Source organism: Rasamsonia emersonii (genome assembly GCF_000968595.1).
Source record: "Rasamsonia emersonii CBS 393.64 chromosome Unknown ctg1118621759988, whole genome shotgun sequence".
In the NCBI taxonomy this organism is placed as follows: domain Eukaryota; kingdom Fungi; phylum Ascomycota; class Eurotiomycetes; order Eurotiales; family Trichocomaceae; genus Rasamsonia; species Rasamsonia emersonii.
The window spans coordinates 1-27,703 of NW_013563299.1; the positions used below are offsets into that span (position 1 = coordinate 1).

The 27,703-nt window shown below is 50.7% G+C and overlaps 9 protein-coding genes across 9 annotated transcripts; 5 read left to right on the plus strand and 4 right to left on the minus strand.

The window, feature by feature from the left end:
* Positions 1 to 593: 593 nt before the first annotated feature.
* Positions 594 to 3,221, minus strand: T310_1386 (Catalase; the record flags this gene model as incomplete). The annotated part of the gene is made up of 5 exons (XM_013475732.1): positions 594 to 682; positions 712 to 779; positions 877 to 2,557; positions 2,608 to 2,932; positions 2,988 to 3,221. 5 exons carry the CDS (start codon positions 3,219 to 3,221, stop codon positions 594 to 596), a joined length of 2,397 nt encoding a protein of 798 aa, XP_013331186.1.
* A 2,063-nt stretch (positions 3,222 to 5,284) lies between these two features.
* On the plus strand, positions 5,285 to 10,021 carry T310_1387 (Tetratricopeptide repeat protein; the record flags this gene model as incomplete). Its single annotated transcript, XM_013475733.1, has 11 exons — positions 5,285 to 5,481; positions 6,053 to 6,222; positions 6,291 to 6,426; positions 6,621 to 6,751; positions 6,806 to 6,857; positions 6,918 to 7,138; positions 7,190 to 7,258; positions 7,312 to 7,410; positions 7,481 to 7,666; positions 7,719 to 9,245; positions 9,312 to 10,021. The coding sequence occupies 11 exons, from the start codon at positions 5,285 to 5,287 to the stop codon at positions 10,019 to 10,021; spliced, it is 3,498 nt and encodes a 1,165-aa protein (XP_013331187.1).
* A 903-nt stretch (positions 10,022 to 10,924) lies between these two features.
* Positions 10,925 to 13,136, minus strand: T310_1388 (MFS transporter; the record flags this gene model as incomplete). Its single annotated transcript, XM_013475734.1, has 3 exons — positions 10,925 to 11,239; positions 11,311 to 12,762; positions 12,801 to 13,136. The coding sequence occupies 3 exons, from the start codon at positions 13,134 to 13,136 to the stop codon at positions 10,925 to 10,927; spliced, it is 2,103 nt and encodes a 700-aa protein (XP_013331188.1).
* Positions 13,137 to 15,431: 2,295 nt separating this feature from the next.
* T310_1389 (Fluconazole resistance protein 1) lies at positions 15,432 to 16,926 on the minus strand (the record flags this gene model as incomplete). The annotated part of the gene is made up of 2 exons (XM_013475735.1): positions 15,432 to 16,728; positions 16,769 to 16,926. 2 exons carry the CDS (start codon positions 16,924 to 16,926, stop codon positions 15,432 to 15,434), a joined length of 1,455 nt encoding a protein of 484 aa, XP_013331189.1.
* Positions 16,927 to 17,566: 640 nt separating this feature from the next.
* Positions 17,567 to 18,468, plus strand: T310_1390 (GNAT family acetyltransferase; the record flags this gene model as incomplete). Its single annotated transcript, XM_013475736.1, has 3 exons — positions 17,567 to 17,673; positions 17,745 to 18,067; positions 18,134 to 18,468. 3 exons carry the CDS (start codon positions 17,567 to 17,569, stop codon positions 18,466 to 18,468), a joined length of 765 nt encoding a protein of 254 aa, XP_013331190.1.
* Positions 18,469 to 18,992: 524 nt separating this feature from the next.
* Positions 18,993 to 21,060, minus strand: T310_1391 (uncharacterized protein; the record flags this gene model as incomplete). The annotated part of the gene is made up of 2 exons (XM_013475737.1): positions 18,993 to 20,774; positions 20,836 to 21,060. 2 exons carry the CDS (start codon positions 21,058 to 21,060, stop codon positions 18,993 to 18,995), a joined length of 2,007 nt encoding a protein of 668 aa, XP_013331191.1.
* Positions 21,061 to 21,930: 870 nt separating this feature from the next.
* T310_1392 (ER to Golgi transport protein Yif1) lies at positions 21,931 to 22,530 on the plus strand (the record flags this gene model as incomplete). The annotated part of the gene is made up of 2 exons (XM_013475738.1): positions 21,931 to 22,254; positions 22,309 to 22,530. The coding sequence occupies 2 exons, from the start codon at positions 21,931 to 21,933 to the stop codon at positions 22,528 to 22,530; spliced, it is 546 nt and encodes a 181-aa protein (XP_013331192.1).
* Positions 22,531 to 24,816: 2,286 nt separating this feature from the next.
* Positions 24,817 to 26,153, plus strand: T310_1393 (Ribosomal protein L14; the record flags this gene model as incomplete). The annotated part of the gene is made up of 5 exons (XM_013475739.1): positions 24,817 to 24,858; positions 25,144 to 25,407; positions 25,490 to 25,627; positions 25,709 to 25,972; positions 26,097 to 26,153. The coding sequence occupies 5 exons, from the start codon at positions 24,817 to 24,819 to the stop codon at positions 26,151 to 26,153; spliced, it is 765 nt and encodes a 254-aa protein (XP_013331193.1).
* Positions 26,154 to 26,833: 680 nt separating this feature from the next.
* On the plus strand, positions 26,834 to 27,671 carry T310_1394 (Nascent polypeptide-associated complex (NAC) subunit; the record flags this gene model as incomplete). Its single annotated transcript, XM_013475740.1, has 3 exons — positions 26,834 to 27,088; positions 27,227 to 27,285; positions 27,350 to 27,671. The coding sequence occupies 3 exons, from the start codon at positions 26,834 to 26,836 to the stop codon at positions 27,669 to 27,671; spliced, it is 636 nt and encodes a 211-aa protein (XP_013331194.1).
* Positions 27,672 to 27,703: the final 32 nt, after the last annotated feature.

The window sequence follows — 27,703 nt, forward strand, 5'->3', positions numbered from 1 at the left end:
TGTATGACTGTATGGAGTTTGGGCAGGGCATTCTGGGGACGATATAAACTGCGAGGATTTTCATTTATATATCTGTTCTGCATGGGCAAGACGGTCTACTCCGGTCTGGTTTGGTTTGATGAAGTTTCAAGCTATTTTCCTAGAGTCTTTGCACTTCATTTTTTTTCTTTACATTCATGAGCCTTCTTTTTTCAATTTTTCTCTTTTTCTCTCTCTTTTTTCTGCCGTTCGAATGGTCGATTGATCGATACCCCTACTTCTACTTCCTTCTTGTTTCTCTCATCTCATCCACTCACTCTCCTAATCCCTGTGTATCTATTACGATCCACGATCCAGAGATCTTGTTCTTGTTTCTTTTCTTGTTCATCAAGTTGTGTGCGAGGAAGCAATGCAAATAGAGATGGTTTCATGTATGTACATATATGCATGTATGTACTATACAAGTATGATGAAGAAGATATTTCAAAGACCACTTTTATGTGTTGCAAGTAAAAAAAAATTCTCTTGCTAGTGTTGGCAAGACAAAAGATTCCTTAATTATCTTATGATATCTGACGGACGGGTTCCCGATATAGGTAACTCGCGGCGCCTGCTCACTTAGGAAATTTCAACTCAATGGAAGATTCAGTAGCAAACACAATACGGTATATTATCAAATTTCCTAGTCCTTCCCTCCTTCTCACTACACATTGATAGATGGATAAGACATACTATAGTTATCCTCATTATCAGGTATGATACGATGTGATCTAAACCAAGGCTGAATGGAATGAACTGTACTATGACAGATATACATAGCGGCGTCGTTTTGTCCAGACGCATGCAAATAAAAGGAAATGTTCTTGCGTCTCAGTCCCCGACTAGAAAGCAACACACGCCGCCAGGCCTTCCAATTCCCGCCTGTAGTTCCGGTGCTGCGAGATCTGGTAGAAGAACTTGCCCGCAAAGTCGACGGCGTCTTTGACGATCTGGAATCCTTCCCTGAAGCTCTCGGGCTTCTGCTTCTCGACGCATGTCACCACGCCGTACGACTCGACGACGCCGCCCCCTTCGGTTGCGAACGTCATCGAGTGCGCCTCGGAAAGCACTTGCTTGACCAGCGCGACCGCCTCGCCCGTCGCCCCCAGCGTCTTCAGGTGTCCGAACGTCTCCGCGATCCAGTGCCGGATCTGCCCGTTCTGCGTCGCCAGCGTCGTGACGTGCGGCCCGCCCGGGATGAAGGTCGCGTCGAACAGCGTCGAGCGCACCCCGTCGTACTGGTGGTCTGGTATCACGCCCTTGCCGGCCGACCGGTCCTCACCCTGGGCGTAGATGGGCTGGCGTCTGGTGCCGATGACGATGGGCAGTGCCCCTGCGGCGGCCGCCGCGCGGCGGATGCCCGCAAAGGCAATGGGGTCGTAGCCGTCGCCGATGATGATGGCGATGCGCCGCGACGCGATGGTCGGGATCTTGGGCGCGAACTCGACCTGGGAGAGGCCGGAGACTCTGCGGCCGTGATTCTGTTTGCCTGCCACCGTGGGCGTCGGGGCGCCGACCATGGTGGCCACCTTTTGCGCGAGGGGGAGATCGATCTCAGCCACGCGCAGCACCATGCGGTTGTACACGACGGGGTCGTCGCAGTGGTCGAGCTCGAAGCTGAGGGCCTTGGCGACGTGCGCCTTCTCGTGGTCGGAAAGCGAGTTGTAGAACAGCTGCGCCTGGCTGTGATGTTCGCGCATCTTGGGGTTCACGGTCCGGTCCTTGTACCCTGCGCTCCGCTGCGGGTAGCTCTTGAACGAGCCCTCCTCGACTTTTACGGGAGGACAGGCGTTGAAGCGGTTGGGCCAGTAGTTCACCGTTCCCTTGGTGATCTTGTGCCGCATCTTGCCGTCGCGGTTGTGGTTCATGACGGGGCAGACCGGGCGGTTGATCGGCAGCTCTTCCCAGTTGATTCCCAGCCGCGAGATCTGGGTGTCGAAGTAGGAGAAGTTGCGGCCCTGGAGGAGCGGGTCGTCGGTGAAGTCGATGCCGGGCACGATGTGGCTGGTGCAGAAGGCGACCTGCTCGGTCTGGGGGAAGAACTCGTCGACGTTGCGGTTGAGCTCCAGTTCGCCGATGACGCGCAGCGGGACCTGGTCCTCGGGCCAGATCTTGGTGGCGTCGAGGATGTCGAACTCGAAGTCGTCCTGGCGCTCCTCGGGGATGACCTGGATCGCGAGGTCCCATTTCGGGTAGATCTTGTTGTCGATGGCCTCCATGAGGTCCTTGCGGTGGAAATCCGGGTCCTGGCCCGCCAGTTTCATCGCCTCGTCCCAGACGAGCGAGTTGACGCCCAGGTGGGGGATCCAGTGGAACTTGCAGAAGTGCCGTTTGCCTTCCTTGTTGATGAGGGCGAACGTGTTGACGCCGAAGCCCTGCATCATGCGGAAGGATCGTGGGATCGCGCGGTCCGACATCACCCACATGAACATGTGGGTGACTTCGGAGTGCAGGAAGGTAAAGTCCCAGAAGTTGTTATGGGCTGTTTGGGCCTGGGGGACTTCATTGTGTGGTTCTGGCTTTACGGCGTGGACTGGATCTGTCAGCTATCATAACAACCAAAGTCACTCCCGGTATATGTAGACACACCGAAATCAGGAAATTTGATCGCATCCTGGACAAAGAAGACGGGGATATTATTCCCGACAATATCCCAGTTCCCTTCATCGGTGTAGAACTTGACAGCGAATCCACGGACGTCGCGGACCGTGTCTGCACTGCCTCTGCTCCCTTGGACAGTGGAGAATCGCACGAATACAGGCGTGTTCCGCGAGGTGTCTGTGAGCACGCCGGCAAAAGTGACGTCTTCAGCGCTCTCCTTCAGCCGGAAGTTTCCAAACGCTCCTGTTCCGCGCGCATGGACGACTCTTTCGGGGATACGTTCGTGGTCGAAGCGATGGATCTGCGCAGCCACCTGCGTTAGAAACAAGCAATCCTAATCAATCATAATTACAATTGGGGGTACTGACCTTCTCCCGCGCAATCTGATCCTCCAACATCGACGGCCCAGTGTGCTGGTCGTCCAACACCCTAAGCCAATTATCCGTGTTGCTGACGGACACTCCATGGTCGGTGGTGAATTTGCTCTGTGTCTGCACGTCGACGGTGTCGCGCTCGAGATCGACCAGCTTCTTGTCCTTGGATTTGGTGCCCAGGACGGTTTCTTCGATTTTGTGCAGGCCGCCGGCTACTGTGGTAGCCATGTTTGTAGTATACTTCTGTAGTGTTCTTGTGAAAAGTCCCTGAAGGTAATATTATTGTTGGATGGTTCTGTCCAAGAAGAAGGATATTTCCAATGTCATACATATATAGAGAGAGAGAGAGCAAGTTGAACGGATCCTTTATTACGAATTGGCACTGCGTGACTGGATCGCTGATATAACAGTAAAGTTCATCATGTTGGGGACGGATGTAAAAGTGACGTTTTTTGGGAAACGTCACTCTGACAGGGCCGCATTACCAAAATAACCGTCCATTGAGTTTGTATACGGAAGTATGGATGGACGGGTGGAAGGGGAAAATGAGATGATGATGCTCAATGATGATAATGAATTATGAACGATGAGTAACGAGCATGCGGAGATCTTCTTGATCGAGGTCCAATGCAAATCTCATCATTACTAATAAGAAGAAAACCGAAAAGGGGGGGGGGGAAACAGAAATGGATGCTTCTAAGGTTCATTTTCTCAAGTTAATTAGCTTGCAGTCGCTGTAGCATATAAGATTTTTCCTGCACAATGATTGCCCAAGTTGCTGTAGTTATACACATAACAGGCGCAACTCGGGAGCAGTCCAGGAACAGTGAAATGGACCGCTCCAATTAATCCCTTTTTTTTTCCAGAAATTGAAATTGGAGCGAAAAGCAAGAAGGAGAAAAAGATGGAAGACAATACCTGAGTAGTTTGCGGCAGCTGTTCCTCTGAAGCAACGTCAAGTCCTCAAGACAGTTATGGTTACTGGGATTGTATTGTATACTGAGAAACTGCGGGTGGGAAGGCAGGTTCCAACAGGCCCTGTGAGATATTGTGGCTCCACCAATGTTCAGTGTTATTGATTTTCGGTTATATTTTCCCCTGCTCTGTGAATGGAGAGTTGTCAGCAGCGGCACGATTACTAAAGCTTGCCTCTAGTTCAATCTTTTCGCTCACTGTTATATATATATATATTACTGCGATATGCCGTTTGATATACCCGTTCCCACTGTTGGCATCTTCTGTTACGAATTGATGCTCGAACTTGAAGTGTCGAACTCGTTTGGTATGCTTTGTAATTCACATGGCAAAGAATGGGGAGTACCTCAACCATCATGTTCTCGTCGGGACATGATTCCACAAGGGATTTTTTTTTCAATAAATTGATTGAAATCATCTGAATTCGATAGTCTGCTCAACGCGCTTCGCTTCAAGGGTGTATAGACGGATGATCGTTGATAGTGTAGATGATCGACGGAGCCTCATGCACTCCATCGTGTAATATCGTAAGAGGCAGATTGGGAGAACTTAAAAGTTATTATTAACTAGAGCTCACCAGGATCGGATATTGATAGCAACAGACATTCGCCAATTGCAGTGATGCTTGGCGTTGTGATGCCTCAGAGAGGTCGATTGGGAACTGCAGACGTCTTCGTTGCTATTTTTGCCATATAATCCCAACTGTTGCAGAACAGAATTGGTAATGTTGGATTCGGCAAGAGTGGTTACCATATAGTCACTGGTTGTCCGTATAGTCACGTCAACCACGGCAACGGCATCACTTACATCTAATAGTCCTGGTTCCCATGGAGGATCGAGCAATAGTTAGGGTTTCGACACGCGCAATGCAGCCACAAGGACTGAAGAAAAAGCCTCATAGCGGTGAATGGGGATACTCGGAGGAATGAAATGGATAAAAGGAGCACAGTGGCTCTCAGAAGAATATGAGAAGCCAATCGATGTCAGCATGGTTAGCTTTGCGCTGGTGGATCTCTACCGTATGACATGTGGTGAGCATGTCTATTGGCCACGCCAGTTGTTCGTCCTCTCGTTATCGCTAGCGATATTCTGTGCTGAGCGGCCGACAGTGAAGATGAGAATTTCTGTGCTAGAAGTATGATTCAATTCTTCGAGAGTATTTGCTTGAACCCAATGGCAGCCGTTAATCTCGATTTCTGTTGAACGCGCTCTATTTAACGATCGATTAATGCGAGTCATAAGCGGCAATGATGAAAACAAGACGAACCAGTGCTCCAGCAGCGCCACATGACAGCGTGGCCTCACACGCGTTCGCCATGGCAGCCATGAACTGCCAATTCGCAGCTTGCATCGAATTAGTGAAGAACGAGAATATGACAGGTGCAAAACGCACAGGCGACGGACATGTTGCGTCAAACGGGCAGTGGGCTTGCTGGCGTCGAGAATCCCCACCTGCGGAGGGGAGTTGTGGAGAGAAGACTGCAAGGGGCTACGGCGGTGAACTTTGTACTCCGTACGCCACGAACCCCGATACCACCCGCAAGACACGCGTTGGCCCGTACTATCGAGAGCCCCATCGTCGCAGACATGCCTGCCAGCACTTGCATCATTCCTGTCATCGAGCCAAGTGGACTCTGGCTCCTCCGCTGTCTCAATCCCCCTGTGGCCCAAACTCTCTGTATCTCGCATCCCGCGACCCATCCCTTGACGTCGCCTAGTTCGATGGCGATGCGAGGGATGATAACGTCGGAGAATTTGCCCAGTAATGCAGGCACTCGAGAGATAATATGTGAACCTTGTCATGGCCTGTGATCTCTCCAGGGGTGGCATCCCTCTGCTCGGATGACACGGTCGAATGGGCCCGCGAAGGGTCTGCTACAGGCCCAAAGGGAATAAATATGGCAACGTCCTAGCTTATTTCACTTCTGGACTCGTGTGCCAGACTACCAAGCAGTTTTCGCTCTAACTGTTGTAAGCTCGACGAGAATGCAATGCCACCACTGCCCGAAGCGCTTCTTCGATCGGTGAGGGTTGACAAGCCAAAGCCCTCCTTGGATCGTTCAATATTAATCTTTCGTCCGTAGGAGAGAGTTCGAAATCCATCGACAATCTCACAGCGACCGCCAGCGTGAGATTCGCAGAGGCGACACCGAAATTGGCGCGTTTCTGAATGCCTGTGCTTCCGATGGACCTCGAAGAGTCGTCGTGCAGGCGGCGACTTTGCTGTCGCAGTGGGAGGAGCACTCATCCGATGGTACAGACCTCAGTCTCATTTCAGAACTTGTCGTATTGCCGCTGATCATGGAATTGACCATGTGGCAGGCGGTGGTGCACCGTCGGACATTCGTACTTTCCAGGATGCGTTGCGCAAATTCCCTCCGCGGACAGACAAAGATGGCGTCGCGCCAGAAGTGAAAGACGTCGTCTGCCGCGATTGTGAAGCTGTATTTTCCTCGACGTACGATTTTCCATAGTCTGATGGAGTCCGGGTCCTAATCAAGTTTCTAGTGCTGAACTGAGTCAACACCATCTCACCAAGTTCTGCCCCGGCGCGGCTATTGTGGTCTACGTCATGATACGGGATCGGCAAGTTCTCGCGTAAATATCACCGATTCTGGAGAATTATGCTAACGTTGCCTTTGACATCTTCAGCTTTATCCAGAGGGGTTACCGAGTCGAAAAAAGATCCGTCCCTATTGACGGTCATCCACTTCGAGTTCCCTGTGGAAAATGTACAGAAGTCTTCTCTGACGATGAGGCAAAAGACGCCCACGAAAACTTGCGTACGAACCCAGACTCTCCTGGTCCCTAATTTAGATCTGACAATTAATCGGCAGATCAAACACACAACTTGATATGTCTCCAATGTGGGCGTAATTGCGACACTCCGTGAGTCCTCAGCAACGATCAAATTCTATTGCTTGGCAGCTTGACTGATTTTTACGCTAGATATGAGCTGAAACTTCATTATGATTTTCATGATGACATGGAATTTCGCCAACTTCGTGAGGAGGCAATAGCGACCAGTCATAGAAGAACTTCAAGCGATCCGCACGGCAAATACCACCACTTCACAACATCAAAAATCTCCTCAAGTGCCTCGGAAATGGCCATCAAGAGACTGGGGAAAAGAAGCTCCAAAAAAATCCTGAGCTCATGGCATTTGAGAAGTGAGCTTCTACTAGTTCCAACGTATGATTGCGGAGACTGACTATCCAAAGAATATGGTCACGGTGACGACGGCGAACTAGTGGCAATTGGCTTTTCCCTTCCGGAACACTTGGAAAGAGGTGCGAATCATTGCTTTCCCTTTTGAATATGAACATTTATTGATGTCTTTCAGTGCATGCCCCAGACGGCGTGATTCAGGAAGTTGAACCAAACGCTGTTGTTGACTTTCCTTTGGCGCAATTTACCACCTGGCTAGACATGCAAGATCCAAGTGAGTGTAATTCTGAAAGTATGCCAGAATGCCAAAGGAATAGCTAGTCTAAACCGTTTCATTCTTTTAGTTACGCCTGATACAGATGACAAGTTTGTTGCCACAACACTGTGTAAAGATGATGAGGAGAAGTGTCTGAAAGAGGCAGGTGACTCTACCAACGAAGCTTCAAAGGATCCGAAAGCCGAAACGGAAGACAAAAGGCCTCGAAGGCACTCATTGCTCCGAGCGGTACTCGGTTTCAAACTGCCGAAAAGTGAGTAGATAACCTTTACTTTTTTGGGACCATTTAATTTACATTGTCGCAGGGCTGTCACGATCAGAATCGTCTGGGGGAAACCAACCAAGAAAACTACTGAAAAGAGAAAACGCCGTCCGATTCTCCTTCGTATCGAAAGGGAACAAGAATGGAAATACCTCGACGAGAAGTGAAAGCCGTGCCAGCCGCAGAATGAGTGAGCAACTGGACGGCAGAAAGTCGCCAGGCCCCAACTTGCCCGCAAACATTCCCGCAACTCGGGATGGTGAACATGAAAGGCCCGGCGAGTCCGATCGCGGCCCCTTCATTCACATCCGTATAACTTCAGACGGAGCTGTGGTCGAAGATGTCTCTGGGCGTCAGCGTATACTCCAAATGGAGCAGGTAGCTTACATATACTCGATAATCAGTAGTGGCTTCTCTTCAGCGGGGACGAGGTCGAAAATCGGCGCTTTGCAATCTCGAGCTGAGATGAATCTCCAACAGGACCACCCGAAAACGGCGATTACTGCATATCGCGACATCCTAGACATCCTCCAGCAAAACCCAACCATGGACATTGACCTTTCGTTAAGAGCAGGAGTGCTGCATCGGTTAGGTTATGCATATAGCAGTCTTGGCCTGGCAGGAGAGTCGGAGTCATGCTATCTGGAAGCATTGGCTATATACCGAAGGGCATATGGCCGGGACTATGCGACCAATTTTACCATTCTGAACGACCTGGCGATCCTGTGCGAACGGGATGGATATGCAACGGAGGCGGCGGCACTATATGAGCGTGCTCTCGCCGGTCGTTTGAAGGTCCTTGGGCAGCACTCTCCAGAGACCTTGAACATCATGCAGGAACTGGCCAAGATCAAGATTAGTCTCGGAGACTTGGAATCCGCACTCGTTCTGTTTGAGGAGGTGGTTCCCTCATTCGAAGCCGTCCTCGGACTTCAGAACGAGAGTACGCTCAATGCAATGAACAGCCTGTCTATGCTGTATCAGAAGCTTGGCATGAACGACAAATCCCTCGCCATATCGCGGAAGATGCTTCCCCATTGCAGGATCGCGGTAGGCCTCGACAGTCCGTTGACCCGGATTACCGTTGCTCGATACGTGCAGGAATCGGACAACTTTGACTTTCCACCGGAGGTCAAGCAGGTTCTGGACCACTACCGCCGTTCGCGGTCGGCTGACAACTTGCGAGTTCTCCAAGGGTTGGGCCGAGCGTACATGAGTGCGGGACTGAACAGAGACGCATGCGAGCTCTTCGAGACTCTCTTCGAAGAGCTCAGTGCCATCAAGGGGCCCGACTCGCTCGAAGCGTTCGACGCCCTCAGCGGGCTCTGTGTCTCGCTGGAATATCTCGGGTCCCTGGACAAAGCGATCCAGTCGTACGGAAAGCTTCTACAGCTTGCGCACAAGACGCCTGCTGACCACCCGGCTCGGGGTCGAATGGACTACGCTCGCAAACGAGTGACGGACCTCATCCACCGACGGGAGGTTCTCACGGCGGAACGGAGAGCGTGGGGCTTGTTCGAGGAAGGGCCGTGTGTTACATGTCAAGCCAATACGTCTTGCTTATGCAACAGTAAGTTGGCTGTATAAGAAATTTATTCTGGATGAAGCATGGCTGACAAGGCGTTCACTACTACAGCATGCCATATTGTCCGCTTCTGCAGCGAAGCCTGCCACGAGCTAGGTCGCGAAGCGCATCAACCATCCTGCATCCCGTCAGTCACGCTCCGCGAGTCGAAATCCGTCGCCATCACGCCGAGATGTCCATCGCCGGTGCAGAAGGACGCGGTCAGCATGATCGTGCCCAGCGAGCATAACGGCGGCGCCGTCCCGGGCATCACGGCAGGTCACACGGTGTACCTGGATCCGCGCAACTTCACCACATTCCGGATGAAGCTGAGCTCCACGGTGAACACACTGCTCATGTTCTCCACCGAAGCGGACATCCGCTACACAGTCGTCGGCAACCTCTCCGAGTCGGACTCTACCGCCGTGGTCCCCGCCATCGTCACGTCGCGGAACGCGAAGAATCTCTTCCCAGCTACCACATCCTCATCAAGTCCGCAACCGCAACGGCTCCCAGGCGACTGGCTCACACCATCGAAGCAAGAGTCCGTATGCATCACGCCAATGGCGCCCTCGGCACCGATCTACCTAATCGTCGCACCGGGCGAGAAGATGATGAAGACGATGGTGGAAAAGCGGGTGAAGGCGGGCGGCGGCGGCGGCGAGAAGGAGCGCTTCGAGGCGCTGACGGTGCCGAACGAGGAGCTGATTGAGTATTCTCAAGGGTTGCCGTTGAATGGGTATATGGGGGAGGCGTTTTTGTATATTGTGGAGTGGGTGTGACGGCTTCATCTCATTCATTGCTTGCATTGCCTTGGGAGGACGAACAGACTACGACCGAACTGAACTGATGAAGTAATAATGAATTGATAGAATAGTTTCCTCTTTTGTTTTTGTCAATCAATCAATGAATGTGATTTTTTTTTCTTTTGATTTTCTCTCCCTCACTACAACAGTATGACAATAATGACAAACAAGTTCGATTGATTGACAACATGACAGCATCTATTTATTCAGTTCAATGAATGAATAGATCATCATCTCGTTCGTTTCATGAATTTGTTTTTTTTATCTCATTCCAAAGGAACTAACCAACTTCCTGCGCATACGTATGTACTGTTCATACATGCATACGTGATATCCATGTCTAATAGTAGGTATCCTAATCCAATCCCAATCCTAATCCTAGGTAATCAATCCGAATCCTGATCAGAATCCTAATTCCAATCCAGTTCCAGTCCTAATTCAGTTCCAATCCAATCCCGATCGTGATTGTGATTGTGATTGTGATCGTGCGCGATCATCACTCAGTCATATCCTCAATCCAATCAATCAAGCCTCTTTGTCAAATAAATAAACGTGGGAAGGGGGGGAAATAGCCAAACCAAGCCAAACTAATCCAATCCAATCCAGACCAAGGGCTAGCAAGGGCGAGAGTATGCAAGACATGCTTCGGTTGCTTTCCACTTTTTTTTTCGTATTCTTTTTTTTTCGTTTTTCGTCTTTTTTTTTGTTTTTTTATTTTTTAAGAAAAAAAAAGACTCTTTTCATGACCATCTTCCATCATTCATCATGCTCTTTTTCCTTCTTTTTCTCTTTTTTTATTCTTGTCTATTGATATAGTACGTATATCTCCGACCAGCGACTCGACTCGCAACTCTTTCGTCTCGTCTATACCACGTCTAATCAAGCACTGTAGCCATCCTCTTCATCCGACTTATCCTGCTCCTCCTCGTCGTCGTCATCGTCACCGTCATCGCTGGTCCAGCCCTGCGCCTCCAGATTCGGCGACCGGATGCCGAAACTGAGGACGAAGCCGACAAAGGCGACGGCGCCAAAGACGCCGAACGCGAGGAGCTCGCCTCTCTTGCCGAACTTGGAGGCGAGTGAGAACAGACCGCCTGATAGGAACGGGCCGGCGGCGCGGCCGGCGGCGGAGAGGGTCTGGGCTAGGCCGTTTAGGGCCCCGAGGACGGAGTGGTTGGGGGCGGAGTTTGTTACCTGTTTGGAGTGATTAAACGTTTGGTTTAAGTAAAGACTAAAGAATTGGCGGTTGAGGAATCAGAACTTACGAGTAATAGTGCGCTGGTCAGACCGCCCACTGCAGAAACGGTCTTGATCAATAGCACAAAGCAGAGCTCTACGGCCAGCAGCACCGACTTCCCCGTGAGATGACCCTCCTTCTTGCTCTTGTATCCAATGAGCGGCATGAGGATGAAGGAGATGACGAATCCCAGCAGACCGGCGCGGTAGGACCACTTGTTCCCCATCTTGTCCCGCAGCTTGCCGAAGATGCAGATCTGGAAGATGATCGTCACCACCCCGGAGAACCCCAGCGAGAGACCGATTTCCTGCGGGGTAAGCGACCTCCCGACCGGCTCCGGCGCCTGGGCGAAGATCGGGTATAGCGAATTGAACGAGACATTGACCAACGCAAAGATCAGGTACGTGGTCAATAGCAGCACCGTATCGCGATTGAAGATTTCCTCCCGGGTCAGCTCCTCGTGATGGTGAATCGGCGCAGAGGCCTCCGACGCCGAGTCCAGCTCGCTGTCTCGGGTTGCGTCGCTGGACGAACGAGGCCGCGTAGGAATCGGCTGATAGCGGTGACTAGCCCGCAAATACGTGGGCCGGTGCGAGCTGGTAAACTGCCACAGCCAACTAAACAGATCTCGCACTTTCTGGGTGAACTTGGGGAGCGACTCCGCCTCCTCAAGACTCTCTTTCAGAAAGAGACTCGTCAGGGTAAAGTCGATCATCAGGATGATGGCAGACACCAGATTCGGTAGTAGATAAGGATACGGATTCGGTCTTTTCCTGTCGAACGGGTTGTGCTTGAAGACCAACGAGCCGCCCAAAACGGGCCCCGTAATGCCTCCAATGCCGTAGAGCACTGGCAGATAGGTAAACGCGCGCGACTGGTTGCTCCGGTTCGTGATCTCCCCCAGACAGGTCGACACCAAGCCCTGGTTGCCATTGACCATGCCCATCAAGGCCTGGACCAGGACGGCCTGCCACAGCGTCCTGCAGAAGCCAAACGCCACGAAGCAAGCGGCCGTGGAGATGGTCCCGACGAGTATCACGGGCTTTCGGCCCACCCGATCTGACAGCCAACCCCAGAAATAGTTGGTTGCGAATTGCGCGAGGGCGAATGCGGAGGCAATGGTTCCGACATAGACACCGACATCGCGGCCGTCGACCTCGGGAAACGTGGACGCCATGTCAGGGAGATACGGACTGATCGAGTTCAGGGCGGTCTGCTCGGCGAGCGCGATCATGGCCAGCACGGCCATCTGCTTCTTGGGCAGCGGCGCTTCAGACGAACTCTCCGTTCCGTCATTGAGCAGGGTCGACGAGCCATCGTGGGAGGAGGCGGACTGGCCGGACTGAGGACGGCCACGCGACTTGGGAGGAGGGGTAGCGAAGGTGTGGTAATGCTGCGTGGAGGACCGCCGCCGGTTGAGAGGTGGTGAGCCAGAGGCTCCCATTTTCGTCGAACAGACAAATTGCAATCTCTTCTTTTGCTAAGGACAAGGATGAGCCCTCCGTGGCGAGACAATACAATTCCTCCCGGACGGACGGGTCGGCGGCTCGCGTGAGGCGGGGATGCGGCCCTGGATGGCGGGCAAGGAGGAGCAGGGGTCGTGATCAACGCCACGAGGCGCGTCGAACCCGGATCGTCGTCGAGGCAAACCGCATCCTCCGCGGGAGGATTGCAGGGACGGATGGAAGGAATTGGCCGCAAGGAGGGACGAGCAGGACGAGCAGGGGGGCTGGTCGATCGACGGGATCGGAAGCGGATCGGGATGCCATCGCAACGTAAGCGCGGAGTGGCTGACTCATCCATCTTATCTGATAACGCGGCCGGGCCGGAAATCATATGATATTGATAAATCATATTGATACACTCTCAAAGGCGATATTCTCAGCTGGCTGTGTTCATTAATCCTGCTGCAGTAGTAGTCGTGATCAGATCTCGTAAGCGTCATGATACATCGGGCAATCCTGATAGACCCGTCAGAGCAACGGTCTCTATCCAATAAAGAGCCTGGTCATCTGCGATCCGGAGAGCGCTCGCAGCTGGAACTATTGCTGGTTGGTGCTGGTCAAGATTGAGAGGATGTAAGTATAAAAGCCGTGACTAGACTATCTAGTCTGCTTACTGACTTCCTCCAAGGAACCTGATCCCCAAACATGCGCGAGCCCTCGCCTCCAGACCGGAGATGTGGGGAGCAATCCAGCCTTCGCCTCAGCATGTCGACCAGCTGGCAAACGAGTGGATTCAAGAATGGACCCGGGCACTGCACCATATGCTGCGACATTGGGACACGCCACCGACGGTGACGGGGCGGTAGGTAAAGTACGTACATCTATACATAGATATATATACGAGAGATGGAGTAGGAAGAGTCATATTGTGTTTGTATAACATTCATTTGCTATTTTTCTGGAATGTAGCGGTGCCAAATATATGCGTTTTAGATAGTGCTTCAATCTGAATCATAGTCGTAGAGATGTATATTTTTTTTCTCGGGAGAACGGAAGCCGTGTACACCCATCTAAGCTATGTATACGTTCATTGCAAACAATGTAGTGGTAAAATTTGTCAGCACACATATTGAAGTTCCTCCTAACCAATGAGTCAAATGCACTCTTTTTGGAAATTCATGAATTGATATCATGGAACTGTAGCGCAGGGTACGTACCTAATACGACTAATCAACATAATTACTAGGAGAAACTGTTGCCATGCACAATATACAGCCCTGCCTGAATACCTTTATAGTAAAAAAAATCATGACGTTCGAACATATATATGATCGTTTATCAAATTTAACGAGCCAAACGAAGACTATAATTGATAAGACATATTTAGTCTAATTTAGTCGCTAGCACCATGACATAATAATTCTCGTAATCAGATGCTAGTCTAGTTAGAGGTTTACTTTCCTGTCACTCATCCCCATCGTACTCCTCGCTGCCATCGCCATTGTCTTTCTCGGAAAATTCGAAAGTATGCCAGAAAGCTCGACAGGCGGAGATAGGTGCTGGACAGCATTTTCCAACAGTTACAGCAAGAAACAGTATCACAAATCATGCTGATAAGGAAGCTGGAGCCTGTTCTGTATAAGCTAGGGAGTTAACCATGTTACAGTCCACATGCAAGTCATGACTTCTGCCGGAGTATACTATTATATCCTCGGTACAGAGTATATGTCATGTGGCAGGGTATTCCTTCTCTGGAAAATCCAGACAGCACATTCATGTATGAATTTGTCATTGCAAGATATACGTGGACAGGCATGAAAAAAAAAATCCAGATATTAATCCATCAGTCATTGACTATATTTGCCAATATAATGTAATCTTGAAAGTAAGGATTCATATGTTTTTATACCCAGTTCTGACCCTACACATTTTGATTTACTTTTTTTTCTTTGCTTCATGGGAAGGTAACTGAATATTTGCCTGTACTATGGCACTTTTCATTTGTATATAGTATAGAACCTTGGAAGTAGATAGACGTACTGCTCAGGTGGTAGGAAGAGCATGCATAGATGCATAGTTTCTGAAAAACGCGCTCTAAAAAGGAAGAAGGAGAAGAAGAAGAATAGAATTCTCCAACAGCCAGTTGGGTCTTCCACTTGTCTCTTTGTTTTTATTTTTATTTTTATTTTTATTTTTATTTTTATTTTTATTTTTATTTTTATTTTTATTTTTTATTTTTTATTTTTATTTTTTATTTTTATTTTTATTTTTATTTTTATTTTTATTTTTATTTTTATTTTTATTTTTATTTTATTTTATTTTATTTTTGCTCAGCAAGGAGAAAGAATAAGGAAAAAAAGACCCTTCCTTGCTAATATATACATGTACTGTACATATACCTATATAGCGACACACCTATACCTATGCTATTGTCCTGGTACAACGCTGTACCTTGACGGAAGCACAATTTGATGGAGAGTATGGAGGATCCATCCCGATCACATGGGATGCCCGTGACTCGGGCCGGCCACGTATGGATAATCCATCTCGTGTACGTAGTTGGAGGCTCCTTCCTCCATCATCTCGTGGTCCATCCTTCACAGCAATGCCATACCGCATTAAGCATTGACAGCTATGCTCTGTCAAGTCAATGCCTGTCAGAGGTAATAATCTCTAGTCAGTCTTTCCTGCAGCAAGCTGAAAATCACTCAACCAAAAGATGCGCACTGCACTTCCTAATCCGCTCTCCAAACTTCATGAACAGAAGCGGCATGGGCACAAACGCCAGCGCAATGAACCCCAGCACGGAATTCCCCCAGCCATATCCCAAGGCGCTGTACAGTGGCGGTCCGGCCAGCGGCAGGAAAGCAGCAGTTGCGTTGCGAGGGACGAGCATCGCGCTCACCGCGCTCACGGCATAGATGCCAAACGCGTCGACGATGTAGCTCTGAAGAGAGATGGATGTCGCTGCCAGAGCGAAGCCGATGACGGCTGTCCCGATGATTGGCACGATGAATTGAACGTGGTACGCTGTGCTCCAGCCGAAGAGGAAGAGACCGCCGGGCATGAACATACAGGCGACGAGAACGGGTGGAAGACGCTGTTCGGGAGTGATGGCGCCCGCTCTCTTCTTCGCCAGCTGGACGTAGTGGTCGAGGAGGAAACTGCACAAGATGCTCCCGGACACAAGGCCCAGGCACAGACCGAGGAAAGCCAGGCCAGAAGCGCCCTCTGAGAAGGCATAGACGTCCTGAAAGACCGGGGCGATGGTGGTCATGATGAGGTAGGTGTACCCGTACACGATGCAGATAAACAGCGTGATAAGCATCAGAGCCGGGGACCGAACCAAGAGAGATAGAGGCCGAATGGCTGTTTTGTACAGCTTCCGAAGCGCAGTGTCATCAGTCTCATACTTGGATCGGAGGCTGTAGTCGCCGGTTTCACGCTGTCGTTGCCTGGTTTTCTTCTCCAGGATTGAGACCTTGTAGGTTTCTCGATACACGGCCAGAAACAGCAAAGACAGAAAGCCGTATGCGATGGTTGGCAGCCAAAAAGTCCACCTCCAACCGGCGTTCTGGCCTAGATAAGAGCCCACAATGGGTCCGAGGAGCGGTCCAAGGGCAGTGGACATGGACATGATGGACATGGCGCGCCCCCGATGCTCTTCAGCAAACAGATCGCGCACGATTCCGGGGCCGATGGGCGACGCCGCGGTTGCGGTACCGCTCAGGAAGCGGAAAGCAACGAGAATTTGGATATTTGTACTCAGGACCGTTCCGACAAAGAAGGCGACAAAGAAGAAGTTGGCGATATTCAGCACGGGGCGTCGACCGTAGACTTCGGAGAGGGGGCCCCAGACCAGCGGACCGACGATTTCGCCCAGCTCCCAGATCGACACGATCAGGGTGCGGTACAGGGTGTTGTCGGAGTGGAAGTCGGTCAGGATCTGGGCGAGACTGGCGCTGCGATGATGGTTGACAGCTGGCTGCGACGGGTCAGTGCTGTACAAAGTACTATGCGGAGAGCATGAGGATGCCGTACACCATGGCAGAGAGACATGCAACCAGGATCACCATGGCCCATTTGTACGGTTTCGGCCAGTTGAGAGGATTTGCTGGATCATCTTTCTCGAAATCCACGATACCCGTCTCTGCAGGGTTGCTCTCGTCTATCGGTGCTGCGACTTTTTCCCCATCCATGTTGGAAGACGATGTTGTCGTTGATCAAGATGCATTGCAGGTCTGGCCAGCTGATAAGAATGCTTTATAGCGCCAACAGCGAGTGTATGCCTTCTGCGCCAATTGGCTGTCGATTTAACACTAGACATGGGGTGATCGACAGGTATTCGCCCCCAACGAAGCTGTGCTAATGCAAGTCTTAATCCCATTAGGGCAAGGCATCGAGACTGGAATGGTTCGCGCCATCGAACTGCTTTCTATTTTATCTATGCAGCAGAACTGTTACTAATGTGGAGAGAGAAACTTTCTTTCTTAAGGTTAGGGTTATTGATACTCACTGTCACGACTGATCGACCCTACGATAACATTCCTGCATCGACACTTGTCCTCTTGAAAATTCAGAAATAATAATTCATATGTAAATGTAGAAGAATAGGTCAGCATAAATACCAACAAATGTAACCCCACGCGGGGATGTAGCAGGGCATGTAAAGTGCCCAAAAGGGAAAAATAACGAGTGACGCCGCAGTCCGTTATTGGCGGTTCCCCTCGCTGTACACAATCCCCAACAATGATGCATATTAAATCAGTCTATCTTCATTTATTTCTTGTATGATTGCCCCTCTCCGTCTTCTCTCTCTTCAGTCGAGTGCGAACAACCATGCCAATCGACCCAGACTCCCCGTTTGAAGTCCGGGAGATCACCACGAAAGAAGAGTACGCAAGACTCGTCGACGTGTTGTGGACGGCCAATTTTCATCCGTACATGTAAGACCAAGCCAACGACATAAACAACATCTATTTCTTTTCTTCTATTCTAACCTGTTGGTTCCTACCAGACCCGTCTTCACCGCCGTCCACCCCGTCACCGGACACACCCCCGAAGACCGCGCCAGAGACAAGGCTCTCGACACGGACGTCAGATGGGAGGCTCATTTGAAGAACCCTGCCTCACACTGGATCTATGCCATCGACACGGAAACCGGAGCTGTCGCGGGGGGCTGCGAGTGGCTGATTTTCCACGAGAACCCTTTCCCGGATGGTCCCAAACCCATCAAGTGCAACTGGTATCCAGAGGGCTCCGAGAGGGCTGAATATGCCAGTCGCATGCTCAGTCAGGCGTTTTTCCCCCGGCAGTGCTGGTTCCAGCGACCGCATGCAGGTGAGTGGAAGTCGTCGAGCGTCGCTACATATATACATAGATACATACAAGCCTACTCTCTCACAGGCGTCAACGCCATGGGCGTACACCCCGACTACCGACGCCGCGGAGTCGGTCGACTGCTCATGCAATGGGGCCACGAGCGCATCGACCCCCTCGGCTACGAGAGCTTTATCGAAGGCAGCCCGCTCGGACGCTGGCTGTACGAAAGCTGCGGGTATCGCCGCGTCATGGGCCTGCATATCGACATGGACAAGCCCAACCCCAGTGACGAATGGATTAGGCTGATGCACGAATGCAAACCGCCGGGGATTCTCCTGCTGTGGAGGCCTCCTCGGGGGCAGTGGACGGAGAAGACGCCTCCTGGGCCGTGGGCAGTTACCAGTGAGACATGGAAGTAGACAAAGATCTTCAATGGATATAGACTATTAAAACGGGAATTTTAGACAGGATCTCTTTCTTAGCCTATGCCCTGCTTAAGCCGTTTGGCTGAACTAATCCAGAATTGTGAAGGTTTCTCAGCTCATGTTAGACTTGTAGCTCAACAACTATTCTATCGCTCGATGTTGTAGTGATTAGAAAGAATACTGGCCATGCAATCAATAGGAAGACTACCGAAAGATGGAAATACTAAGCGACTGATTGCTTCAATTTTTCATCAATGGCTCTGTGCTAGGAGGATAATGGTTGCATAGCACATAAACTTGGTGTAGATGCTGTACTACCCTTACACACTTTGTGTGTTTGCAGTTAGGCATTGATTGCTGTTATCTTGAATATGTATCAGGTCTCATGCTTGTTGAACCAAGACTGAAATGAAACAGACCTGGTGTCTTTGTTCTGTCACGACTCGATCCATTCCAAGTCGAGATTACAATAGGGTAATCAACATATAAAATAAAAAGGGAGGAGAGTACGAGGTTGACTACTTCATCAACAATCCCACTGCCCACGGAACACTCAGCCCACGCAGGTCACCGTAATGCTGTCCAACGCCCAAAAACACAATCGGAATGCCCGTCGCGTGGACCATGCTAACCAACGTGCCGACCATGTCGCCCACCGTGTCGCACTTGCTGATGATAAACCCGTCCAGGTGCCGACCAGGGCCGAACGCCTGGTTGAAGTTGCGCGCCTGCATCACGCTGTCGGTGCCCACAAGGGCCTCGCCGACCATGAAAATCTTGTCCGGGTTCGCCAACTTGGCAAACTTCTCCAGCGAAGACATCAGCCGCTGGTCGTTGTGGCGGCGTCCCGCCGTGTCGATCAGGACGACATCGAATCGGTTGGCGGTCGCATAGGCCACGGCGTCCTTCGCAACGTTGGCGGCATCCTTGCCATACCCTTTCTCGTACAGCTCTACGGCGCCCACGTTCTCGCGCGCGCTCAGCTCCTTCAGGTTCCGAACATGCACGCGCAGCTGCTCCACCGCTCCGGATCGGAAAGTATCGCAAGCCGCAATCAGGACTCGGTAGTTGTTCTGCAAGAGGAAAAAGCATATCTTGCTCAGATTCGTCGACTTTCCAACACCGTTGACACCGACAATGGAAATGACGTAGGGACGAGGCGCCTGCTGCTTGTTCGTCGGGGCGGTGACTGCTTGGATTTGATGCAGCAGATCCAACGACGAGGTAGGGGTCAAGATCTTTCGCAAAGAAGCTTCCATCGCCGCCCTCAATGCCGCATCGACGCTCTGGAAGTTGCCCGTCTTCTTTCCAATGAGCTCCTGCTTCACACCTTCACACAGCCGCACGGCCGCCTCTCGGGCCACGTTCTTCTTCATCAAGTGGTCCTCCATCGCCTTCAGAGGTTTCTCAAGATCCGCTTCCGTCAAAGTTTTGCCGCCGACGATATTGCGAAACAGACCACCGATGGCGTTGAAGCTCGATCCCACAACGCCACTGGAAGCGTTGGCTTTCGCCTTCTCCGCGTCCGCGTTTTCGAGGATCGAGTGCACTTCGTCGCCCAGATCTTTCAGGACAAACTGGCCGTTGGCAGTCTTGCGCCCCCAAGAATCGCGTGCCACATCTTCCACTGCGGGAGCTGGTGCCTCGTCGCCTGCGCGAGCAGAATAATCCAGGTTTTCATCGTCACCCTCATCCACAAGGCCATCCGCATCCCACTTTCGCATTTGCTTCCCGCCAGCCTTGGCACTTTTACCCTTCCTCGCGCTCTCATCTCCGGAGGAAACATTCGCATTCGCGTTCGCGTGGGCAGCTTTTCGTGCGCGGCGAGAAACGCGGCCACCGGGCCCGCTCTTTGCGGGAAGAATGTGATTTGGAAGAGGAGTAGAGGATCTAGATGTATCAGGAGTCGGTGAGGGCGAGCTCTCATTCGAGATTGCCACCGGTTGCGCAGCCGCATGCTGCGCTTTTTCGGTTGTTAGCAATATCCTTGACGCTGGACATAAGCGTAGCTTACCTTTGGGAAGCGAAGGAACAGGCGGTGGTGGTGGACCTCCATTGTCAGACGAGACGAGCGGATTTTTCCTTTCTTCCTCCAATATCCCTGGAGTCTCCTCGACAGCGCCGCCCGCCGTATCTTCCAGTTCCCGAACCTGCTGGTCGAAATACTTGTCGAATGGGTACTCGACCACTCTCGATCGCGAGCTTTTCAGTTGATCCTTGTAGAGATCGACGAATATAGTTGCGATATTGTCGAGGAGCTTGTCTATCCAGCTCAGGTGAAGCAGCGACTGGTAAACGGCCTGGCGTTGAAGTCAGCATTCTGCCGCAGCATATGTCAACAAGTTTTTTTTCGAGACGAACCACAAAGATGAGGCCGAATTCCTTCACGCGCCTCCATTTCAAAGTATATTTGTCCTTTCTATACACAGGCGAAACGCCGTCGGCCGTTGCATCCTGAGGTCGGACCTTCTCTTCGATGAAAACATCGTTGATAAGGCTGTTGACGACATGGGCGCCGACCGGCGCGTAGGACTTGGACCACAGCACCACGCCCGACGTCGTGATAATCTCGAATGCGTCCAACATCCTGAGCGATCCAGTCGTCCAGCTGCGTTTGGGATTGGGGCATGCTGAAGCGGCGTTGCGGGCTGTGGCGGGCAGCTCTGCGGACTTTAGGTGGGCGACACTCGGGCCACGTAGTGACGAACGACCAAATAGAACAAATAGTTCTCTGCGCAGCACGGCCAGCTGCCCTTCCTCCTTCAACTCCCGAATCGCAGCCCGCAGAACATTTCAACAATATACCCATTTCTTTCCTTCTTTTTTTCTTTTCTTCCCTCCCTGGTCGACTGACATCGCCATGCATCGCGCCCCTTTCGCTCCTGCGCCGGCGCAATCTCCTCCCCTCCACCATCCCGTGCCGCAACATGTCTCGACCGTGCCCATGATGCGTTCACCACCGCCACCTGCTCCCCAGCAGGCGCAGTCTTCGAGCTATGGAAACCCGTACCAACCAGCTCCGGCCCAGGGAGGCAGCAGCACGTTCGCCCCGGGGTTTGGCGGCTTCATCAACGATCCCACGGCGCAGATGGGTTTCCAGGTGGGAAAGAGTGCGGTGATGGCCGGACAGGAATATGTGGAACAGAACGTAGGAGAGACCTATCGTGCAATGTTTCTTTAGTTGTTGATGGGATTTGCCAACGCTGATTCTTACAGTTCAACCGCTATGTCTCGATTCCGGCCCTCAAACATTACTTCAATGTCTCGAATTCCTACGTCCTAAACAAGCTCGCCCTTGTTCTCTTCCCCTGGCGCCACAAGCCCTGGTCTCGCCAGCAGGCACGTCTCGCCTCAACCTCTACAATGCCCAATGGCCAGATCTCACAGCAGCACTATGCCTCGGTATTTCTGCCTCCGCGTGAGGACCTCAACTCGCCGGATATGTACATTCCTACCATGGCGCTGGTAACCTATATCCTTCTCTGCACCGTCCTGGCAGGCCTCCGTGGGAGCTTCCATCCAGAGCTACTGGGCTCGATCACAACGACGGCGTTAGCTGTCGTCGTCTTTGAGATCCTCTGCTTAAAAGTGGCCATGTATATACTCAGCATCAGCAATGATTCTCAGCTGCTTGACCTCGTGGCTTACTCAGGCTACAAATTTGTTGGCATCATCGTGACGCTGCTTGCCGCCGGAATTCTCACTCCAAGCAAGGGTACCGGTAGCTGGGTTGGCTGGACGGTCTTCATCTATACCTTTCTCGCCAACGCTTTCTTCCTGGTATGTGTTCCTTCTGAACCTTGAGTTGAGCTGTCAATAACCTCATTTGAACAGCTACGCTCGCTGAAATACGTCCTTCTCCCCGACTCGACTAGCGACGCATCCATGCGGGCTGGCACTATGCATACCGTTGCCCGCTCTCAGCGGAACAGACGCACCCAATTTCTTTTTATTTATTCTTACGTTATCCAGTTCATCTTCATGTGGATCCTCAGCCGCGAAGGTCCGTCCTCTTCCAACGCAGCAAAGGCCGCGGGATCTGGATCCCTGGCATAAGTTTTCTTTTTTGGGATGTGGCGTCATCTGTTTTTTTCTTTTATTATAGACTCTTCGGAAGAGTTCAAGGTTATGTACGGCAAGAACATGGGAAAGGATGGCATGTTAATGTCAGTAGGCGGTCTATCTTTGTTTACGGATGTGTATAACATTAAAATATATTATGCTCTCTAAGCGGTCGAATGATGAAGATTGTTTTTACAGTGTGGTATGACCGAGGTTTGATTGCTGAAGCAACATATCATGCACATCATGTAATGTAATGTATCAAATGCCCAGGAAAAGAAAGAATATATCTATATAAAGTACTGTACATAACATCCTTGTGTTGTCGTTGCAGTTACCACCGTTGCCATGAAGGATTACTCTACAAAAATATATAATGATACTATAACTTTATCAACGTCCCTTTCCAAAGATATTCTTCAGCTTCGAGATGAAATTTCCATTCGCACGACGAGAAGCACTTTTCGTCAGTAGTAGTATTAGTAGTATTAGTAGCAGTCACAGAAGTACAGTACTTGTTGAAAGTCCTTTCCCTGAGTACTACTAGTACTACTATCTGTCTGCGAACTCACGAACTTGGAAAGGTGTCCCTGAACAGAACACGGTGAGATAGACGCTCTTCTCGACTGCATTGAAGACCTCAGTGTGTCACAATCGTGGCAGAGGGTGCTGTCAAAGGCGGCTTGGGAATAGTTGCAGTTTCTGATTGGCGATATGTCTGTAATGAGGTTCCAATGGCGCTGTCTACTGCCTTGTTTCGTTTAGAGGCTTGGATGACATGCTTCTGCAGACGATGATGTTGCCGCTGCATGGATAGAGAAGGGAAAGAAAGGGAAGTAAGATTACTTGCATCAGACTGGTGCCGGTAGTTAGTAAGTAGAAATCTGCTATTCCTACTCATTTTATCAACATGCTGAACAGCTTCCATTGTACATACATACATACATGTACAGTACATATGCTAGTATGAACCAGAAGAGATGAAGTTTAAGAAGTTGTATAGTTTCATCACCAGTCTACCTCTAAGACATAAAGAACCGGTACATACAGTACAGTACTAAAGTGCTGTACTTATACTGAAACTGCACAAAGAATGGTGCTGTGTCTTTGTATATGCGGTGTGGATAGGAGATATCTACAACTCTCTGGGTGTTTCTGTTTCTGTTTTGTGCTATACAAAGGACGAATCCATATATTTCATCAGAGATTTGACTATAATTAGTAACACCCAGCGCAATCAAAGGAGAATTCTTCCCGGAGGAGTGAAGCACCAAGGAGCATCTATTAAAATTTGCAATAATATGGGAAAGTACAAAGAACATTCTATTTTTAGATAAAGAAAGAGCGGACGAGGACATCATACCTGCATCGACAGAAACAGAGACATAGCCAGTCCAACACAGATCTACGAGTGGCATCTTCAGCTGATGCCTTTCAAGCATGGGTTATGGTCATAGCTGGTAGGAAGTCCGTATGAGATATGGATTGTGAGAATATGTAGAAAATACTCCACACATTAGGGTCTGACAAGACATGGGAAGATCCCTGGTATGAGCTCTTCTCTTTCTTTTTTTTTTGTTGAGTGAAGCTATTGGTATGTTCGTTTCGAGACATATACAATTCTACCTACTTGGTAGGTGCCGAATCTTCCATCTCCACGTAGCGATATCATATTTCATCTTGAAACTGAGATGTACTCCATGATGGGGTGTGAAATCCGTCACAGAGTAGACAAGGCAAACTTGAAGCTTTGTAACTACTGATGCTACGAATCCAAAGAAGTTGAATGTATGTGATCCATTCTCATTGGTAGAAACGCAGCTAAACAGTGTTGACGAGCGAGTATGTATCGGAACAGAGACTGCTGTCTGATAGATAAATTTCGAAAAATATACCCCGCTGAATCGCGAGTTGATTCGACGCGGACTATATAACTTTGTATGTACCGGGTCTAGAAGTCGACAATGTCAACAGTCTCAGTCACCGAATAGCAATCTCCCTGCTGGTCTATGACTTGTCAGAACAATCAATAACAAAGGAATTTTTATGTTCATGAAAAGCAAGAGTGGTGTGTCCTCAGAGATCTTGGTGATGAAAGGTATATCAGTCGCCAGAGGCGTCAAGTACTATCTAGGCGTAATGTGTAATCATCGGACACGGGGCGAAAGAGGCGATCTCGACATACCTAGTTAGCTCTCACAGACGGGAATAGTCATTCTTCCGCAAAAAAGTGAAAATGGAATCCAGATGACATCTAATTCTAAATCTTCTCGAGTCAGCATGGGACCAGATACAAAGACCACGTCCAGAGCAAGCAGTAGTGTAAGAGGACATCAGCATATGTAAGAATTGAATATCACACTCCAGCCCTGTATCGAAACTCCGGCGAGAGCTTCACAGAAACTGGGTCAAGCGCAAATTACCTCATCATGTGACATGCCACAGAAAGAGAGACATTGAACGTACCAGTTATTAGGAGCTGATTGCATATAAAGTTAGTATCAACTCAGTCGACTGAGCAAACATCTTGCGTTGCACTACAGTGTCATTTCACTGCAGGGGCTTTGTTTTTTCGTGCTTCAGCAGAAGGAAAATTCCAGATAGCAGTGGCAGCTTAAAAGGTTTGGCGGTAGCGTCGGGCCGGAAAAACGTCTCGGCTACAGCGCGCTAGGCGACTCCAGCCCTAGGCCGCACAGTGCCGGCAGCCTCTGCGGTGCGCCGCTCCTACTGGCTGCTAAGCGAGCGAGATCATTGTGGGCTGCTCTCCTACGCCCGAAATTCGCGATCCAGCAGCACAGTTACTCCGGACGACTTCGACCACCGACTCTTCGACAACAAACCACCACCGCCGCCCTACCGGAGCTGTCGACCGTGAGTACGACCTTTTTTCCGCCGAAGGGATATCCTGCGTTTTCTCCGTTTCAAATCGCTGACCCGTCTGCTTTCTTACCAGACAGCCTTCACCATGGCCAACATCGATATCAAGACCACGTCATGGAAACTCGTTGAGGTCGGCCGTGTGGTGCTGATCCGCCGAGGGCCTTACACTGGCAAGCTGGCCGTGATTGTCGAGATCATTGACCACAAGCGTGTACGTTTTCCTCGCCGTCGAAGCGACCGAAGAAACCATACTATGGAGGCAGGATGATATTGACTTGGATTGCGACTGCAGGTGCTGGTCGATGGTCCCTCTACCCAGGAGGACAAGATTGTCCCTCGTCACTCTCTGAACCTTAACCACGCCACCCTCACGCCCTTCGTCATCCCCAAGACCCCCCGCGGTGCCGGCACTGGCGCTATTAAGAAGCTGTGGGAGAAGGAGGACATTGATGGCAAGTGGGCTCAGACCGGCTGGGCCAAGAAGGCTGCCCAGATTGAGCGGAGGAAGAACCTGACCGACTTCGAGCGCTTCAAGGTTATGAGACTGAAGAAGCAGGTACGTGGGGGATGCCCTTTTCGTCTGGGTGTTTTTCCCAGACATCAATTTCTCTTCCGGAGAGACGGAATCCTACAAACGAGGGAAAACTATTTGGTCAATTGCTGACATCGCATTTGTGTAGGCTCGCTACGAGGTCCAAAAGGCACACGCTAAGCTCCGTGCTGCCGCCAAGGCATAAATGTGTGCGGGTGCCGGTGTACTGTGGGAGAGGGTTTTTTTAGGTGGTTTAAAAATGGCTGGAGTTCTTCTGGAAACGCGCTGTATGAATTATCGTTGACAGCGAAAATCCATTCCAAAACTCTGATATCCGGGCAACGGTTCTCCTGTGTCATGAAAGATCATTTTTTAATTTTACTGCGGATCCGGAGACACGGCGCGGAGACGCCGATGCTACTCCGAATTACGAAAATAAAAATTCAAAGAAGAGTAATTTCTCACTGTAGATGATAATGGCTGTATAATGCGTTCAATCGTAGTCAATGCCCGAGCATACGGTCGTGTGTGCTTGGGATCCGTAGATGCCTGCTGGGGGGAGGAGGGTCCGGCGCTCGCTAACCACTAACGGTTTTCGGCAACTCGCGCGTCGGCCCTGCGATGTTCACACAGCTTTGCGGCTCACACCCACCAGCACGACAAAATTCCCAGCATCGACAACAGACATCTAGCAGCGTCCAGGTACGGCAAATCCAGGCTCATCGCCCTACAATCTGCATATATAATTTTTCTCGATTCCTTTTTCTGGGATTCACCCCACCCATTCCCGGCGTCTGTGTCTGGGTTGGGTGACTGTGCGATTTCATAGTGCGAAGCGCTAACCATTGCTCATTCACACAGAGTCTAGCCGATTCGATACTCAAGATGTCCGACACCAAGGTCGAAGAGGTTCCTGCGAACGAGGAAGTCCCCAAGGCGGGCGTTGAGGACGCTGGCAGCAGCTCCGAGTCCGAGGCTGAGAACGCTGAGACCACTGAGGCCGCTGAGCCCACCATCCCCGGAGGAGCGACCGTCACCATCCACTCGCGCAACGAAAAGAAGGCCAGAAAGGCCATTGGCAAGCTCGGCTTGAAGCATGTTCCTGGCATTACCCGTGTCACCCTCCGGAGACCCAAGAATGTATGAGAGTCCACGATCCCCGTCACCCTGGGAGGATAGCAATTACCTGTGGCGCGTAAAGTCCACACTTTGCGCACTACTGAGCAGCGGTAGAATTTGCATTGAGATGTGATAGAGGCTAACTTGGCTGTACTTCAGATCCTCTTTGTGATCAACCAGCCAGATGTCTACCGCTCCCCCTCCAGCAACACTTGGATGTACGTCTTTTCCTCCAGTCTTGAATCATTCACACGCGACATCATGACTTACAACGATTTACAGCATCTTCGGTGAGGCCAAGATTGAGGACCTGAACGCTCAGCCTCAGGTCAGTGCTGCTCAGCAGCTCGCTGCTGCCGAGGCCGCTGGTAACGCTGACCACGCTGGTCACGATCACGCTGAGGGCAAGGGCAAGGCCCCTGAAACCGAAGCCAAGAAGGACGAGGATGAGGACGATGGAGAGGAAGTCGATGAGACGGGTCTGGAGGCCAAGGACATTGAGCTCGTCATGGCCCAGGCCAACGTGTCCCGGAAGAAGGCCGTCAAGGCGCTCAGGGAGAACGACAATGATATCGTCAACTCTATCATGGCACTCAGCATATGAAGCTAGGGTTAGCAAGTCTCAACGTCTGTTGG